General features: G+C 45.5%; 1 protein-coding gene across 4 annotated transcripts in view; it reads left to right on the top strand.

The window, feature by feature from the left end:
• The window catches only part of LOC135390645 (tyrosine-protein kinase transmembrane receptor Ror2-like), a 133,742-nt gene that overhangs the window by 54,598 nt on the left and 62,350 nt on the right, over positions 1 to 16,794 (top strand). For all 4 annotated transcript variants that reach the window (XM_064620432.1, XM_064620434.1, XM_064620433.1 and 1 more), the window contains exon 2: positions 9,411 to 9,689. In XM_064620432.1, coding sequence (XP_064476502.1) covers positions 9,411 to 9,689 — 279 coding nt within the window. The remainder of the gene's footprint in view (positions 1 to 9,410; positions 9,690 to 16,794) is intronic.

Raw genomic sequence — 16,794 nt, 5'->3', positions numbered from 1 at the left:
CTTACGTCAGTGAGTGAGGCTACGCTTCTCGGCACCAGAAATGTATGAAAGGACCCAGGAACGATAACGATAACGAATAGCTTTAGTGCTGGATGACTGCACTGCACTCAACAAGCGCAAGAATCTTCTTCCTCTTCTTCAAAACATTTGGCATGGAATGACACGGACACGGTTTGCTCCAGGGTCATATTGCATACATCAAACGGACACTTACACTTTGTACGGGGAGAAGCAGCAGGAATAGGCCTCGAAGTCGAAGATGGATACTCAAAAAGTGAATACACGAAGTATGCTGGAACGAAAGACAGAAACGAAACTGCAGCGCTCCTCACGTGCATTTGTTTTCAGCCAGTAGCAGACGACATTCGAGAGGGCGCCACATCTCAGGAAAATGGTCCATTGCTTCGGGGTGCAAGACGAGAATAGTTGCTACACCACTACAGGTCTTCAGGGTCATAAACCATTTCGTGATAACGAAAAAAAAGAAGAAGAAGAAGAAGCATATACCGATAGGTAGGACAGTGTTTGAATGACGCTATAACGGCATATCTTGATGCCGATACGACAGTGACCTCGAGTCGAACTAAAATTACTTGCGGAGTTTAAAACGAAGGAAGGCAATATCCTCTTAAATTGTACGGGGTCTGTATACTAAAAAGGTGAGCTCGTGGGAGATAGATTTCGCAGTTTGAACATTCTAGATTGGGTTGGCAACGTATACGAAAGGCGTGTAATTAGTTGAGCGTGCGTGTGTTTGCGAGCCTCTTTTGCTTCGTGCTCAATAATTTCCCCCGGGGGGGAAAAAGGGATACTCTTTCGACTGGTTGGGGAGCCCCCTCTTTATTAATTTAGATCCTTCATTTTGTGCGGAGGAGTTGGTAAGGCGATCCTTGCCCCGACAACTTCAACAGGCTGTGTATATACGCTGTACCCGCGCTAATAAACTGCGCTCTTTTTGTCTACATCCCCGGTGCATTCATTAGTTACTTCGTCTTAGGCACTAAAGGAAAATGGTAGGCCTAAGTCCGTGAACTCGTATATGGTAACGTCTTTTGTTGACGCGCAATAATTAGCTGTCTCTACGAAAACGATGACGGTGTTTTGTTGTTGTTTTGTTGTGGAATTCATTCAACATTTTGAATATCGGTGTGTCTGCCTGTTGATTCCAAGGTTGCGGGTTTACACTCCACCGAGGATGCCAGGAACTTGGTGGCAGGGCTCAACTTGCTTACAACCCCCAAGTGGGCAAAATTATTCCACAAACCGACCACTGTGGTGCCACTCATGAACATGTAGTTGTCTGGCGATGTAAAGACACGAACAATTATTACTAATAATAAATAAATAAGTAGAAGAGGAAGGCATGAGGTGTACGTCTTCGGTTTGGCTGCATTCGCTGAACCAGTTCATGCGGTGTGTCACCTTCGTGTTAATTTTGCAAAAGTGCACACCTTGTTCCGCACGCGGAGAAGACGACGCGACTTCGCGTCGGTGGCGTGAATGTCTGTAATGCTGACAGTTCCTTCCTGCAGCACTACAGCGGACATGTGTGCACGCAGTCAGTGAAGTTGCAAATCAGCTAACTAGTTACAGCTTTTTATTGGGGTAGCTGTAAAATGTAGCAGTAATGACGTTTCCCACGCATCAGTTCCCTAGTGGCAGTTTGTCGAGGCTTCAAATACCCTACCGTTTTTCCCAACCAGGAATTCTCACACGTAGCGATTGGGGGGGGGGGGATATATATTTATTGAATGGAAAGATTTGCCAGACCAAGGTCGGCATGCTATTCCATGAAAAAAAAAAACGAAGAATCAATAGAAAGCAAAGGAAGAAGAGGAAAAAGGTGAGACTCCATAAAAAAGGAAGAAAAACAAAAACGAAAAGGAAAGAAAGAAGGGAAAAAGAAAAAGAAAGCAACGAAGAAAGAGAAAAAAAAAAGAAAGAGAAAGAAGGATTGGATGACCTTAGACTAGCTTATAGACACACCGTGCTGTTAGGACCCATGGGAAATCATGTTTCTTACAATATGATTGGACGGTACAAGTGGTAAAACAAGTTTTTGAGTTACATTTATTCTGCTTTTTCACGGCGACAGTTGTTAGGGCTCATTCTCGTGACGATCTTGTCCCATATGTCGCATCGTCGAAACACAGAAGAGAACAAACGCATCGTGGTGGTCGTGTCCATGTACATTTCCCCCAACGTGCCCCTTGCCAAGATACATGCATTCCCGGCTGAAACTTTTACCAGTGATCGTACCTCCACATACTACTGTGACCATAAGGCATACCCAGTGATTTATCCTGACCCCTCCTACACCCCCCTAACACCCCCTCCCGCAAAATCTGGAGGAGACCCCCGTAAAATTTTGTGAGATTGCGCAATATTTCGTCAAAAGCACGTGAATACACCCCCTTGCGGAGCCCTCCTTCGAGGACTAAATTCTGGGTAGACCACTGGGCACACCTTACGGTCCTTCAACACCCCGCTGCCGACCAACATCCTGAAGCATATGAAGCAGAACACCCTTGTGCTGACCAAGAAGATCTTGCTGCGGACCGCATTCAACGTAGCGAACCATGCGCGTAGCGACGGACGTGCTCCAATAAACATCTCTTTCACTGTCCTTAATTTGATGTAACTTGCATCATGTCTGCCAGTTTTTTTTGTGTGTTTTCTTAAAAGGTAACTGTCAGGTAACTATTTTACTTCAATGCAGCAACTGTAGCTCTAACTAGTTACATTTAACGAGTAATAATTAACTCAGCTACTATTCCTGAAGGCTAACTTTAACTGTAACTTAGTTATGTTTTTTTGGTTACTTACCCCGCATGACTGCTTTCCAAGTGGAGCACATCACGGGTAACAGCAGTCATCCACTACAGTGGATGCATCAGGTCGCTCCTTGACGGTGCACCTATACTTACCCAATACTCACACTGTCCTAACTCTGTACGTGCACCTCTCATAGCCACAGTTGCTTTGCGGTGCTAACACGCTATCAAACAGTGATACTTGCAGTTTGCATTGTACTGCGTTGGGGGCGAAGAAAGTTTGTCGGAGTCTCATCAAAAGTGCACCACGGTAGCCGCGGCGGTCTCTACTCTTATCGGCGCCACAAAAGCTGATTTGGTTCCCCTATAGCGGAGGACGATTAAATTTTCACGGTAGCGAAGAACACCATCTGGGCTAAGCCTCATTACGGATTAAAGTCAATGGAGCGTCCTCCTCCTTAATTGGTAGCACTCGTCCAAGGAGGAATCGAAATGAGCCGCATTTACGAGCCAATGAAATGTTTAATGGCCAAACTTGGTCTACAGATAAGCAGCAAAAAAGGTTCACCTCCTGCCGCTGACGGAAAATGTTTGCGTGCCTGTGGGGATTGCGTGGAAGAGTAGCTTATATACAATTTAACTTTGTCGCTCGTTAGGATGCATTCTCACGCATAGTCTGGGCTCCGTAGCCGCGTTAATGAGCGGTTATGCATAGTTTGTAAACAAGGCGTAATGCAACATGGAGACAACGTGCAATATGTGTAACGCGAAAAAAGATGGTTCAGAGGTCCATCACGTGGTACGAGAAGAATAGACGAGGCATGGGCGATGGATTTTAATGAACTGGAATATTAATAACTTATGTGAGGCGAGGGATTATACTAAGACACTCGCAACTTGACAAGTTTTAATTTCACACGGCACATGTTTATGGAGGTAATGCAAATACCTTCTCTCCAGTTCTTCAGGAAGCGATGACAAATATTCAATCTCTTCTGGCAGCAACAAGACTTAAAACTGAAGACAAGTTGCGAGCGCAACGAATCGTATGTATCCGTTCTCCCTTCGCCCTTGTCTCGTGCGCTGTTATACGATGTTTAATCTTAGTACGTACCAACTCCCAGAGTTCAGAACTGGATTACACATCCCCCGAGGGACCCAAAAAGTGGTACAATTAGAGTTGACCAATTTGCAGCTGAAGCTCTGGCCTTTTCGAGACTGTCCTGTAAACCGTGGTTACTCTTGCAGGAAATTAACAATAGTTACAAGGTACTTGCGGTAAGATTCCACGGACCAACCGCTGTGACGTCGCTCATGATCACGGCTGTCGTGACGTAATGCCACGAATCATCGCTGTCAATTCCTCGGACAATGTAATCTGTCGTGTTAGCAAATTTTTCCGACATATTCTCTTCCTTCAATCAACCGTTATAATCATCGACTTACTCCGCGTAATCCTCTTAAGTCCGCACGCAGGAAAAACGAAACTAACTTCAAATCAAATTAAGGAGTAACCTCGAAACTTACTCGACCGTTAACAATCTCTCATCTATGCACCTGGAATAAACTCTAAATTCTCTCGATCCGTTTTGAATGGACCAAGTTGTTCCGCACTTAACTCCATTTCAATGCGCAGGGAAATGGACTGGTCGCTAATCTCCCAGCGGAGTGCCTCGTAAATCCTTCCTGCTCGTCTCCGAGCACGATGTGTGCTCTCGTTGGCTCACCACTCTTGTCCTAGTTATATAGGATTTAAAAGTTTGCACTACGCGTGGAACATTGAGCACTGCACTTGTCCCACACGTACTGGGATTAGGTACTGCGAGAGCGAGAGACGAGGATGTCTGAACGGACTTCAACCGAGCAATGTCATCTCATGTTGATGTCTTTGTCTTTAATCTCCGAATACCATCGACATGGCCGAGCGGGTTACAGCGTTCGCTTTGTTGCTGGTATAGCCAAGAGGTCTCGCTGAAGACTGGGAGGTGGTAGGTTCGAGTCCTACCACAGACTGTGCCGTTACAGGCTTTGTTTTTGTTGCTTCATTAAAAAAAAAAAGGACGGTTGTACTCTTTGGTGCACACTGTCACGCTCATGTTGTTGTGTGTGTTTGGTAGATACGCATTGTACGACGGTGGAAAAAATACATACACTAAACAACCTTCTGGTGGTAGCCAAGGTTGTGTTGAAGAATGGGAGGTGGTGAGTTCGAGTTCTATATACGACCGCCTGTGCTGTCTGAGGTTCTTCTCTGGGTTTTCCGGCAGAGTTTCCAGACGAATGTCGGCACAGTTCCCCGTGAAGTCGGCCCAGGATGCGCTAGCACGGAATAAAAATAAAATCTCTGATTTTTGTTCCGACTTTTGGAAATATCTTTGTGCCAAAATAAACTCGAAGCTAAAACAGAAAAGATAGACGTATTCGAAGTCGAGGGTTTCGGCGACTTTGTGCTGATTAGTAGATACGGCAAACACGGTATGTCAGTTTTGAACGGAACAGGTTATCATATTTGTTGTCCCCTGACTCATCATGAGGAATATCTTTCGCCAGTTCATTGTGTGCAGCTTGCAGGATGTCACGTTCTCCTTCCGCCGTGATCACAAATGTCGAAAAAGGATATGTTTGGAAAACATCTCTCAAATGAGCACAGCTACGTACCCTGCTTGTGCTATGACACATCGTTATTATATCAGCTACTGCTTTCGCTGCTCGCTTCCTATCGTGTTGCTCTTCACGTTGAGTCACGCTTCCTGCCTTCCCTCTATTATTCCACTTCCTCTTACAACCTTCTTAATGACACGCTGGGTTAACAGATCTGCGTCCTGAATTAATTTGAAAAACACCCCCCCCCTTTTTTTTGTCCCGTGACAGCGCCATCTGTGGCTGTAAGCGGTATCACTCTTAAAACAGAACTTCACCGCATAGCACGCTCCTATAGCCAAACACGGTCCCGAACGACATCGTTCTGCCCACTGATTGGTGAAAAACGGGAGGCCTTTTTGTGACACTTATGCAGTTACGTTAACCGTGTATTCACACGAGCAACATTCCCCGCAGAAGCGGAAGACGCGAAAAACGTCATAGCTTTCTGAACGTGAGCGCTCAACGTCCAGTGTTCACGTACACTGCTAACCGTGGGGAATACCCTGCGACACAGCCACAAGATACTCCGTAGCAGACGACAGGAAAGACGCTGACGGTGTCGTCTGCTAGGTGCCGTCTGCTAAGTGTCGTCTGCTAAGTGTCGTCTGCTAAGTGCCGTCTGCTAAGTGCGCACACGAGACGGAACCGAACGGAGACGAACTCCGTGAGCAGTGTTTTCGCTTTTTCTTCCACTAGAATCTTCCGTAAGGATGTCGCTCGTGTGAGTACACAGTAATTGTCACAAAAAGGCGTGCACCCCGCGCTTCACACAAATCCGGAGTGAAACAACAACAACTTTATTTTATAATGATGATTGGTGAGTTTCATCGTCAAGAGCGATACTCTACCCCATTGCTGGCTGTAATTAATTAAATAATATAACTGCGACTTACACGACGAAGATCACGCTTTATTAGATCCCGTCATATCCTCCGTCCATAAATATTTTACTGCGTGCAAGTTCATACGAGGACGTCAAAAAATCTGCCACTTTCTCTCATATACAATCACTTATATAATACTATACTAAGCCCTCATCACTCTTGACTGGCTTTGGCGGTAACAGATGTCGAGGCAGTAAACTCTCCACCTGCGAGAGGGGGGTCTTGACGGAGACACGTATAGCTTTTTCAGAACGAAATCTTTCGCGAGAGGCAACATGGGCGAAATAAAAAATAAACATTAAGCAGCGGTGAAGTCCCAGTGTTAAATAATCTTGGAAAGTAGCCAGCAAGAAGAGGGCTCCGGAGTGATTTACGATGGGGCTTTTTAAGAGCGGGACCTCGTAAAACGGAGTTACAGCCGCCTTCACCGTGTGCACCACAACACCACCAAAAGGTCAGTCGCTATACTCGGGAATTACACCCGAGAAAACTTTTCCAACGCACTTTCTACTGGAGTTTGACATACCTGAACTTCCGAGACCAGGAGGAAAGGCAACCACAAATACACTGACGAATGAAAGGAGAACGAGGAAAGAATTTTATGCCGGATGTCGTATTTTCCGACGATGCAAAGGGAAGATGAGGATGCGGGTTCTTCCTTATTGCGGTAAAGGTACGGAATAGATCTGAAAGCATTGATGAGGATGAGGATGTAAGTGAATCACCGAATTTTCTTGTCATATAACGGCAACTCGAGGTCCTACTCTGCGGCAAGTGCAGCCACACAAATAGGCTGACACACCTTATGTGTAAATTTGCTCCAGTGAATTTATTACCGCGAGGAATGAAACATCTTCCTTTGTATTTCTCCCTCGATTTCGGTACAGTGAACACATTTTGGGGGAACGAATTTGGAATGCCCAAGTGTTTTTGATCTCGATTCACGAACAGAATGAGCTCAAGTTCAGAGGTTTAGCAAAGCATGATGTTTCCGTGATGACCGGAGGCAAACCGTCTATGTATAGAAAGGGCGACACAGGTTTCTGGACAAGAACACGTTAAAAAAACTGACGTGTTTTATTTTTAATTGGGCATACGAGGAGCAGCAAAGCTGCAAAGGATAACATAGATGAGAGGATGATATGGGGTGTTTCACAGCAGTAGTACGGTACCCTACCCCATTGCACGTGAAACATTATATGAAGATGATGAAGGGAGGATGAAAATACGACAAGGAATTAAAGCGTCTGGAGCAATCCAGTGGACGACAGGAAGTCCATGAACAGGTGAAGAACCCGACGATGGAGCACAGGATCTTCATAGGGGCCAATGAGTGCAGCTAAATTGAGCGGCCTCTTGCTGATACGGGCAAGCTCATAACACAGTATCCGCGGGCAGTAGAGTGAACATTCCATAAGAATGTGCTGGGTGTTCACCACGACACCGCAGGTGGAACAGTGGCTTGTGTCACAGGCAAAGCAGGAGCAGCCTTCAGCAATCCTCAAGTCCACGATCGTTTGGTTATGATGCTGTCAAGTGTCACTGATTTAGTTGCGTTACGGAAGAGAAAGGTAGAAAACTGGTGTGCAACGCGAGCTGAAAATTATCAACGTTTATCCTGACCAAGATGGTTCGCGTACTTTTCCAAAATGTGATTTTTACCGAGCTCCCTGAGCTCTCTCTCTCTCTCTCTCTCTCTTTTTTTTTTTTTAATTTTAGGCCTAAGAGCAGGGGTAAACCAATTACAGTAGTAGACTGGGACACAATACGAAACAGTTATAAAACAATTCAGAAATCAAGTAAAATTAATAGGAATGCAGTTATCCCCAACATATACAACTCTCGCATTGCAGAACACGACGCCGATGTAGTACACTGAAGTAAGCGAGAAAAGAGAAGACAGTTTGGATAAGCAATTACGAGCGCCTTTTGATACGGAATTAGGAAGCTCGTCGGGAACTCCAAACTATCATTAATCACGCAGAGATTCTCAGCGAAAACCACAGGCCGAAGAAAAAACACATTGCTCGAATCCCTTGATTCCAAGCAATCCGACAGACGGCACCGCAGCACCATTGGGGGGGAACGCTAACAAGGCCCTGTCAAGCGACATGATTTAAGTCCTTACAACAGGAAACTAGCAGCTGGAGTCAAAGAACGGTCTAACAACGTTTCCCGTTAATTATGGCGTTCAGCGTCGTCGGACCAAATCATCGCCCGGAGCCCGTCCTAATTGCGATTCCCATTTCGTCGACAAAAGCTGCCGCCAAATTACGGACTCCGTTCTTCAGAGCGACCAAAGTCTGGACGACAGAGAGAAGGTTTGAACGCAGAACAGGAGATGCGCCAAGCGTTCGATCGTGGAATAAGTGATGTTCATTCTGGTGGGAACGACTTTCTGGAAGCGTGAATACAGCGAGGTAGTGGTTGCATATCTCTAACGGAAAGTGTTTGTACTGAAGCTGAGAGAGACAGCAAGATATGCGGTTGCGTTTCATAAAGTCGATGAGGGAAATGCGCTTCTGGGAGGATTTAATTTCATCTGCACTCTCGTTGGGTTCACGTGCGGGCTGTTGAATGATTGATTGATTGATTTTTAAAAGAAAAAATGGAGATGTTAGTCTCGAGCCACTCGGGACTGGCTACTCCAGGACGCGTTATTAAGAAAAAAAAGGGAAATTACACAAAGCTCGATGCTTTGCAACGAAATGGAAACAGAATAAATGAGAACATCACCACCTAGCTTGGCACCAAAAGCGAAATCTCAATGCACTAAAACAAAGAGCGTCACAATCTGTCAGAGAGGGTTGTTGAATGATTTTGTTTTTTTCACAATGATTTCTTCTGTCGAGGATTGAGAGGCAACGGTCTCGAGTACAGCCGCGGCTTCCGTTTTACTTTGTCGCTATCCACTATGGAGCGAGTACTGTATATTTAATTCTGCGTTAGCATGACATTTAAGCTACCACTAATGACCGCGGGGTGTATCCGCACGACCCCCCCCCCTCCCCCTCAGGCAGGACTATACATAAATCTATCCTCTATTGTAGTGGTATACTAAAACTATGAGTCGGCTCTTGAACCTTCCAATGTCTTTTGTTTTTTACAGGACCCTTAATAGCGGAAGGACCACGTAATCGGACGGTCGTCGAAGGATCCCGCGTTACGCTTCCCTGCAAGGTCCAGGAGGAGGGTGGAGCAACGCCCGTACTCTGGCAGCTGGACGGACGCAGTCTGGGAAGCCGGGCCGGTTCTTCGTGGAAACAGCTCGACTCCGGCGACCTAGTGCTCGATCGCGTGACCGGCCACGATGCCGGAGCCTACCGTTGCATCGCTCGTAACGGGCACGGCGTTGCCTTCTCTCCATTGGCTCATCTCGTAGTGCAAGGTGGGTTCTGTTCCTCTGTAACATTTCACGTTAACTTTCATTCCTACACTCTTAAAAATGAACTTCACCGCACAGCATGCTCCTAGCCAACCATCATCTCAAAAGATATGGTTATCTGCCCTGATTTGTTGAAAACGGGAGGCGTACGCCTTTTTTGTGACACTTATGCTGTTCATAATTGTCACAGAAAAGGCGTACGCCTCCCGTTTTCAACAAATCAGGGCAGATACGATATCATTCGAGGTGATGGTTGGCTAGGAGCATGCTGTGCGGTGAAGTTCATTTTTAAGAGTGTAATTCTGTTGTGATTGCGATATGTGGGAACAACAATTTCCACGCGTCGAAATCTTTAACCCGAATGCTCCTCCGTGACGTCACCCGTTGTGCCCCCTCATGAGTACGGAAAAGTGAATGAATGTTTCTCATAAAGCAAATTCTCTGTATTTTGTAAATGTAATAATAATAATAATTGGGAGTAGGTTGACACGTAATGTGAGTCCGCCCACATTTGTAACAACAACAACAACTTTATCGCAATACATTTACATTTAGAGTACATTTACATTTGTAAATGTACACTCTTAGAAATGAACTGCACCGCACGGCACGCTCCTAGCCAACCATAATTTGGAATGATATCGTTATCTGGCCTGATTTGTTGAAAACGGGAGGCGTACGCCTTTTTTGTGACAATTATGAACAGCATAAGTGTCACAACAACAACAACAATAAATGAAGAAGTGATGATGACATGGGATGTTTCCCCGTGGTAGAAAGTGTCACAAAAAATGCGTACGCCTCCCGTCTTCAACAAATCAGGGCAGATAACGATATCATTCGAGATGATGGGGAGCGTGCTATGCGGTGAAGTTCATTTTTAAGAGTGTAGATCAAGGTCCCACATTCATTTCTTCGTTTATTTTTCGACATCGTCAGTTCTTCCTTAACCGTAATACGTCCACACTCTTAGAAATGAACTTCACCGCATAGCACGCTCCAAGCCAACCATAATCTCGAATGATATCGATATCTGCTCTGATTTGTTGAAAACGGGAGGCGTACGCCTTTTCTGTGACACTTATGCTGTTCATAATTGTCACAGAAAAGGCGTACGCCTCCCGTTTTCAACAAATCAGGGCAGATAACGATATCATTCGAGAATATGGTTGGCTAGGAGCGTGCTATGCGGTGAAGTTCATTTTTAAGAGTGCAGCTACAGGAAGGCGTTCATACCCCACACTATGATGTCTGTGGCTTGCAGAATACCTGCTGAGCACGTGTAATGCTGTGGTGCGGGGCGCATAGCGCGCCGTTCGTCGCGAACGCAGGCGGGGCGAAATGCAATTATGATTTTCGTCCCCGGTGTACTGTCGGACGAGAAGGACAAAGTCGGAGCACGAACCAAAAGTGCGGGTCTCCTAATTAATCTTCGCTGATTAAAGCTCTTTTCTCTCTGCTGCTTCGGAGCCCGTTTTAATGGTTATTTGCGAAGGAGTCGTCGCGTTGTTTCTGGGCATGCAATGTTCGTCAGGTGCGACGCACATCTCCGTTCTACGCGAGGCCGTTACAGTTTTTATTGCTCGTCGTTAATGGTACTATATGAAAGTTTGATGAAAAATCCGTCCGAGATTTAACGAAGCGATGGAAATGAGGTTATTTTGGGAAAGCGCTGGCTGAGAGTTGTTGAGCGACCTGACGGGAGTGACATCTTTAAAATTTTATTTTTATACACTTTTTACGTCTTCTTTCTTCGTGACGGCGGCCATATATAGCGAGAAAAGACGGAGCGACGAGACCGTGAGTAGAGAGGCTATAATAAGGGTCGAGACAGATGGTAGAAACACGAAGAATTTATAGGAAGCACTCACCACGTTCGGGAGCCATCACTGAAAAATAAGGTGAACATTTGACATTTTCGCTAGCTACTCCAACCCGGATTGTGCTTTCCCTCCGTGTGGTTTTTTTCTCGTGTCTGTTATGATCGATTCTACTGGTATCATTTTCTTTGCTTCGAAGGAGCTGTTTTACACCTCGTAAGCCGTTCACTGAGAAAAGTGAGAAAATGAGCTGTAGGCTGAGCAAGTTCGATAACGTTCGGTAGCACACTAATACCATCGTGTCTATCACTGTAACAAAGACCGGGCAGGTTGGTACGTACTGCTGACAGACGCGACGTAACACACGTCGCGTCTGTCAGCAGTGCCTGTCACATCGACTCACTTTGTGAGATGTCGGTTTTTAGGTATTACGAGAAATTTGCGATATGACATGATGGGTTTTTATCAATTTAGAATATGTGTAAGAATGTTAAAAACTTAGGTCCCCGGGCGTTAAATCCGTGCCGAGACACAGAGGATGACACTCATAACACCAACAGTGTTACATGTCAGGTATTATGTCCAGGATGCCATCCATAAAAATGTTCATCTATGTGGCAACACACGTTGCCTTTTTAGGGCCCTGCCATCGTTACCTGTAAAGGCTGCTAAGAATATCAATGGACAAGATATAGGCAAAACACTCTGTACTTGTAGGCAACACAGTACTTGCTAGAGCTTTGCCGCGGTGGCGCCTTGAACTGTGCTCAACCACCTCTTTTTAGCGTCATGTCAGAAGTAGTCGTGGTATTGTATGTTTTTTTTTTTTTTTTTCATGTTTGCTTTATTCTGCTATCGCACGTGCCGACAAACACTCGAAATTATGCGCCCAATCTTCGAAGGTTCCTTCGGGGAAAACTTGTCAGAATATTTCTCTCCAAACGAGCAATACCCTTCAGACGAACACTCGGTACTTTACCTACGTATTATCTCCTCTGCCTCATCTCCCCAAGATATGGAAAGGAAATTTCATTATCTTACTTAATAAGCAAATAGCACGTTTCGATCCCGATAGCTTTCTTCTTGGGAAGCGTAGCGGTCTTTCTTCTTTCCATGGTACTTTATAGCAAGAGCGCATTATAAAGAGTGAAACGTTATTACAGTTGGAGAAGTCTATTAAAATAAACTTTTGGGGCATATAGGAACCCATTTGTTCCCCGCAGTTGAAGCACGATACGTACGTAAATTTTTTTATGCGTACACACTTTCTCAGTCGTCATACATTTTTTTTGATACATTCTTCGTAGTCAGTATTTTTTTATGGAGTGCGAGCGAAACCATTTTGTTAATACCGAGGAACGTTTCATTTTCCCTCGTTACTTTTCTGCGCCGTGACTTGTGCGTTTTCTTTTTTTTATATATATATAACATCTTATGGCTTCCACGAAGCGCTTTATTTTCAGAGAAGTCGTTACAAGGGGAAATGAAATTGTTTATGAGGGCACACGGGAAATAATTGGGTGTGCCGCTCTTTCGTATCGACGAGATGGCGACATTCTAAAAATATGTCATGAATTGTGAATATTATGAGTGCAGCGTTTGAACGACGATGCTTCGATAAGGAGCAGGACGGGACGCGAATAAAACTGTTGCCGTACTCGCCTCCGAGGGAAAGACGGATGTGCGCGATCTGCATAGATTATGGGAGCACGCTTCAATGGCCAACACACGTTTTGTCCCTTCACAAAGTCTGCGCAAATGTTGTTCCTGTAAAGCGTGCTTTGCCTGCCTTGCAGGAGTGTGCATAGGCGAAGCCGCCTTGCTAACAACTTCACGAGTTGGGTTTTGCTTCAACTCATTTAATCACTTTTCTTTGTTTATCAGGATTTTGTGCATTTTGTGGACCTTATGAAACTTTGGCGCCCTTGCATATTTGACTTTTGTGATTCGTCTGTGTATTTATTACGCCTCATAGAAAGTATCTAGAAAGTATACAGGAAACTCAACAGTGAAGCGCCGTTGAATGAAGCTTCACTGTTGAGTTTCCTGCATACCGTTACTATTCTAAACGTTGGCTTCTTTTTAATATACCTCCTTCTGCTACCTTAGAGAAAGTTTGAAATTGTGCGGGAGAAGGATTTTTTTAGTTCCTTATTCGACTCCAAACATATCAAATCCGCGTGTACTAGAAGTAAATCCCATTTTCTCATTAGAAGGACAAATATTGAAACTAAAACTCAACTACTTCCAGTGGCGTATAGAGACCTCCAAGGCAGGGGGAGGGGGGCTCGATACGAAATCCCCCCCACCCCCACCCCGCTGATCCTGGATGCGCCTACATACCCGTGCATAGAGCGAGTCGAGAGGTGAAAATATAGAATATTTCAAGGTTTAATAACGCGATTACATATGGGGTGTCATGACCGGTTAGTCCGCGTCACGAGATTGGAAGTATGTAGTTTGAAAAGCTCATAATGTCACAACTATTCAAGAATTCTATTTAAAGAGGCGCCGGCAACTGCAAGTCTTTTCGCGACCGTCACACTGGATACCCCTCACGCCTCCCGTATATACGATGTTTTCTACTCGGATTTGCACGATTGGCGTGGGTCGGGCCCGTGGCAGGGGGGGGGGGGGAGGCTCGAGCCCTCCGTGGTTACGCCACTGACTATTTCGTTACTTCGTACGAAAACTTAAATTTGTACAAAATAATGCGGAAGCACTAAATACGTATACAAGGAGACAGGACGCATTGGGGAAGACCTTGATCCTGGGTGAGCACACTTCGAATGAATGGATGGGGTCACGCATATCCTTTCACGGCTGAATGGCCCAAACACATTCACATTTAAGGTTTTACTCGCTTTTTGCACTTTAAAGAAACTTTAATTTCCTCCGAAATTCCAAGACCGAAAGTGTTCGAAACATTCAGAGTTAACATCGTTGTCACGAATATCACGAATTGTCACCTCGTCTCGACCTTCTTCCCTGTTTCAATCCCAGTACTGGGATGTTATCGCTCTTAGCAATCCTTGCCATCTCGTAGCGTCTCTCCTTCGTTTTCGCCGGCCTTTTCTTTTTTTTTTTTTTGCAGCGTCGCTTGGTAGATAGCGGGACTTCTTTGTCCTCAACATGTGTATCTGGAAGAATGGTCCCTTGTCTTCTCATTTTTTAAATATATATCTTATCTACTCGCCATTTTTGCGTCTCGCATACGCCTGTGGTCTGGGAGGAGGTGGAAGGCACAGATGTCGTGGAGCGCTAAAAAATGAATAAAAAAGCGAAAGGAGCTCGTCGTCGCCGTGGGGATATTAACAGGCGGGAGATTGCCATACGGACGATGTTATTGCTGACGACATTCCACGATACTGATAGCCCTTAAGCGCTCCCGTTTTGGCTCAGTTGCTAATGCGAGATTGGATTTTTTTCGTGACATTGACTTCGCTTTCTTTTTATTTTGGTCCGACACTATCTGGTGATGCAATTTTATCGATACGGAAATTTCCTCGCGAGCTCATCAAAGAGAATGACCCTATCACCTAATGACCGGGGACGGAATGACCGCATGTCTCTTCCTCCGCATCTAAAAAAAAAAACGAAGTGAAAGTCCTCGATGGAATAAGAGGTCCCCCAACCTTCTAAATGTCACTCGGTGATCGACACCGCCCCATTTGAAGACGACGGAGAAGATATCCCGCCACTGAATCTCACTTCTAATGCTTCGTGGAGAGGGAGAGAGAATGTAAGTTCGTCTCTTTCAGAGGTCGCTAGTGGCGTATCGCTCCTGATAATGACTCGCGTGCGGCTTAAACTCCGAAAATGACGGTATTCCTGCCGTAACCGGGGAGAGGGATGGAGGTTGATGGTCCGGAAGCGAAAATAGGGAAGTCCGGCCGTTCCTTCTGGCTTTCTCCCCGTGCGGTGCTGTTAGATTGGACTGCGCATGCGCCCTTTGTATCTGCCAGGAACGGGCCCATAGTTTCAACCATCATTTCTTCTTTCTTTTTTTTTTTTTTTTTCTACGCTGTCTTCTCTCTCGCTCGAAGTTGAAATGAAGTCGATATTGATTGAAGCTCTATTGAACCGATGCGAGCTTTTCACTGATTACTTCTCTGTCTCGTCTTTGATTTATTTTTTTAACTTTTCACTCATGTAGGTGTATGGCATTTTATAACATCCCCCTTTGCGCGCTATAGTGCTGCTGTTGTATAGCTGCGAAATGATTCCCATCTTTTTTGTGTGGCATTAGTTTCCGTGGTGCTTCATTAGTGCTATTGGACTGTTGACAGCTTTACGAGAGCAGCGGTTGAGTGGGAAGAGCTAGGAAAGAAAGAAATGGTAAATTTAGACCAGCGGTATCGCCGAGCGGGTCAAGCGATCCCTCGCTGCTGGTCATGCTGAGGACTGAGAGGTGGTGAGTTCGAATCCTACCGGCGCTGTCTCTCTGAGGTTTTCCGGAAGACTTTCCAGGCGGATATCGGCGCAGTTGTCCCTGAAGCCAGCCCAGGACGATGCCTACAGTCTCCCACTCCTCCCCGCTGCGTTCTCTCCTTTGATCATTCCATGTACACGCTTAAAAATGACCTTCACCGCATAGCACGCTCCTAGCCAACCATCATCTCGAATGATATCGTTAACTGCCCTAATTTGTGGAAAACTTAAGGCGTACGCCTTTTTTGTGACAATTATAAGTGTCACAAAAAATGCGTACGCCTCTCGTTTTCAACAAACCAGGCCAGATAACGATATCGTTCGAGATGATGGTTGGCTAGGAGCGTGCTATGCGGTGAAGGTCATTTGAAGCCAGAGGGGTGAAGCCAGAATTGCTTCGGGGTGCTAATACGGCATAAAGAAAAATAAAATTTACCAGCTCCCGTGGGCATAGTGGTTAACATTTATCGCCTTCCACACCGAGACTGGGAAGTGACACGGGTTCGAGTCCTGTCACCGGCTGTGCTGTCTGAGGTTTTCCCTGGGTTTTCCGAAGACTTTCCAGACGAATGTCGGCACAGTTCCCCCTGAAGTCGGCCCAGGACACATACTTATCCCCACCTGTCTCCCACTCCTTCCTGCTGTCCTCTCTCCATCTGTCCACCTGTGTACGCCGCTCATAGCCACAGTTGCTTCGCGGCGCTAACACGGAATTTATAAAAAAAGAAAATTTGGGACACAGAGTCGAAAGTGGCCACCAGGTTATTGATGCGGATAATTAACAACTTGATTCTAGCGGAAAAGCAAAAAGCAAAAATTGCTCCTGAGAAAAGTCGTCTGCGTATCGTCCATGAACG

This window comes from Ornithodoros turicata, chromosome 4, assembly GCF_037126465.1.
Source record: "Ornithodoros turicata isolate Travis chromosome 4, ASM3712646v1, whole genome shotgun sequence".
NCBI lineage: Eukaryota > Metazoa > Arthropoda > Arachnida > Ixodida > Argasidae > Ornithodoros > Ornithodoros turicata.
This window is presented reverse-complemented; position numbering and strand designations above follow the sequence as displayed.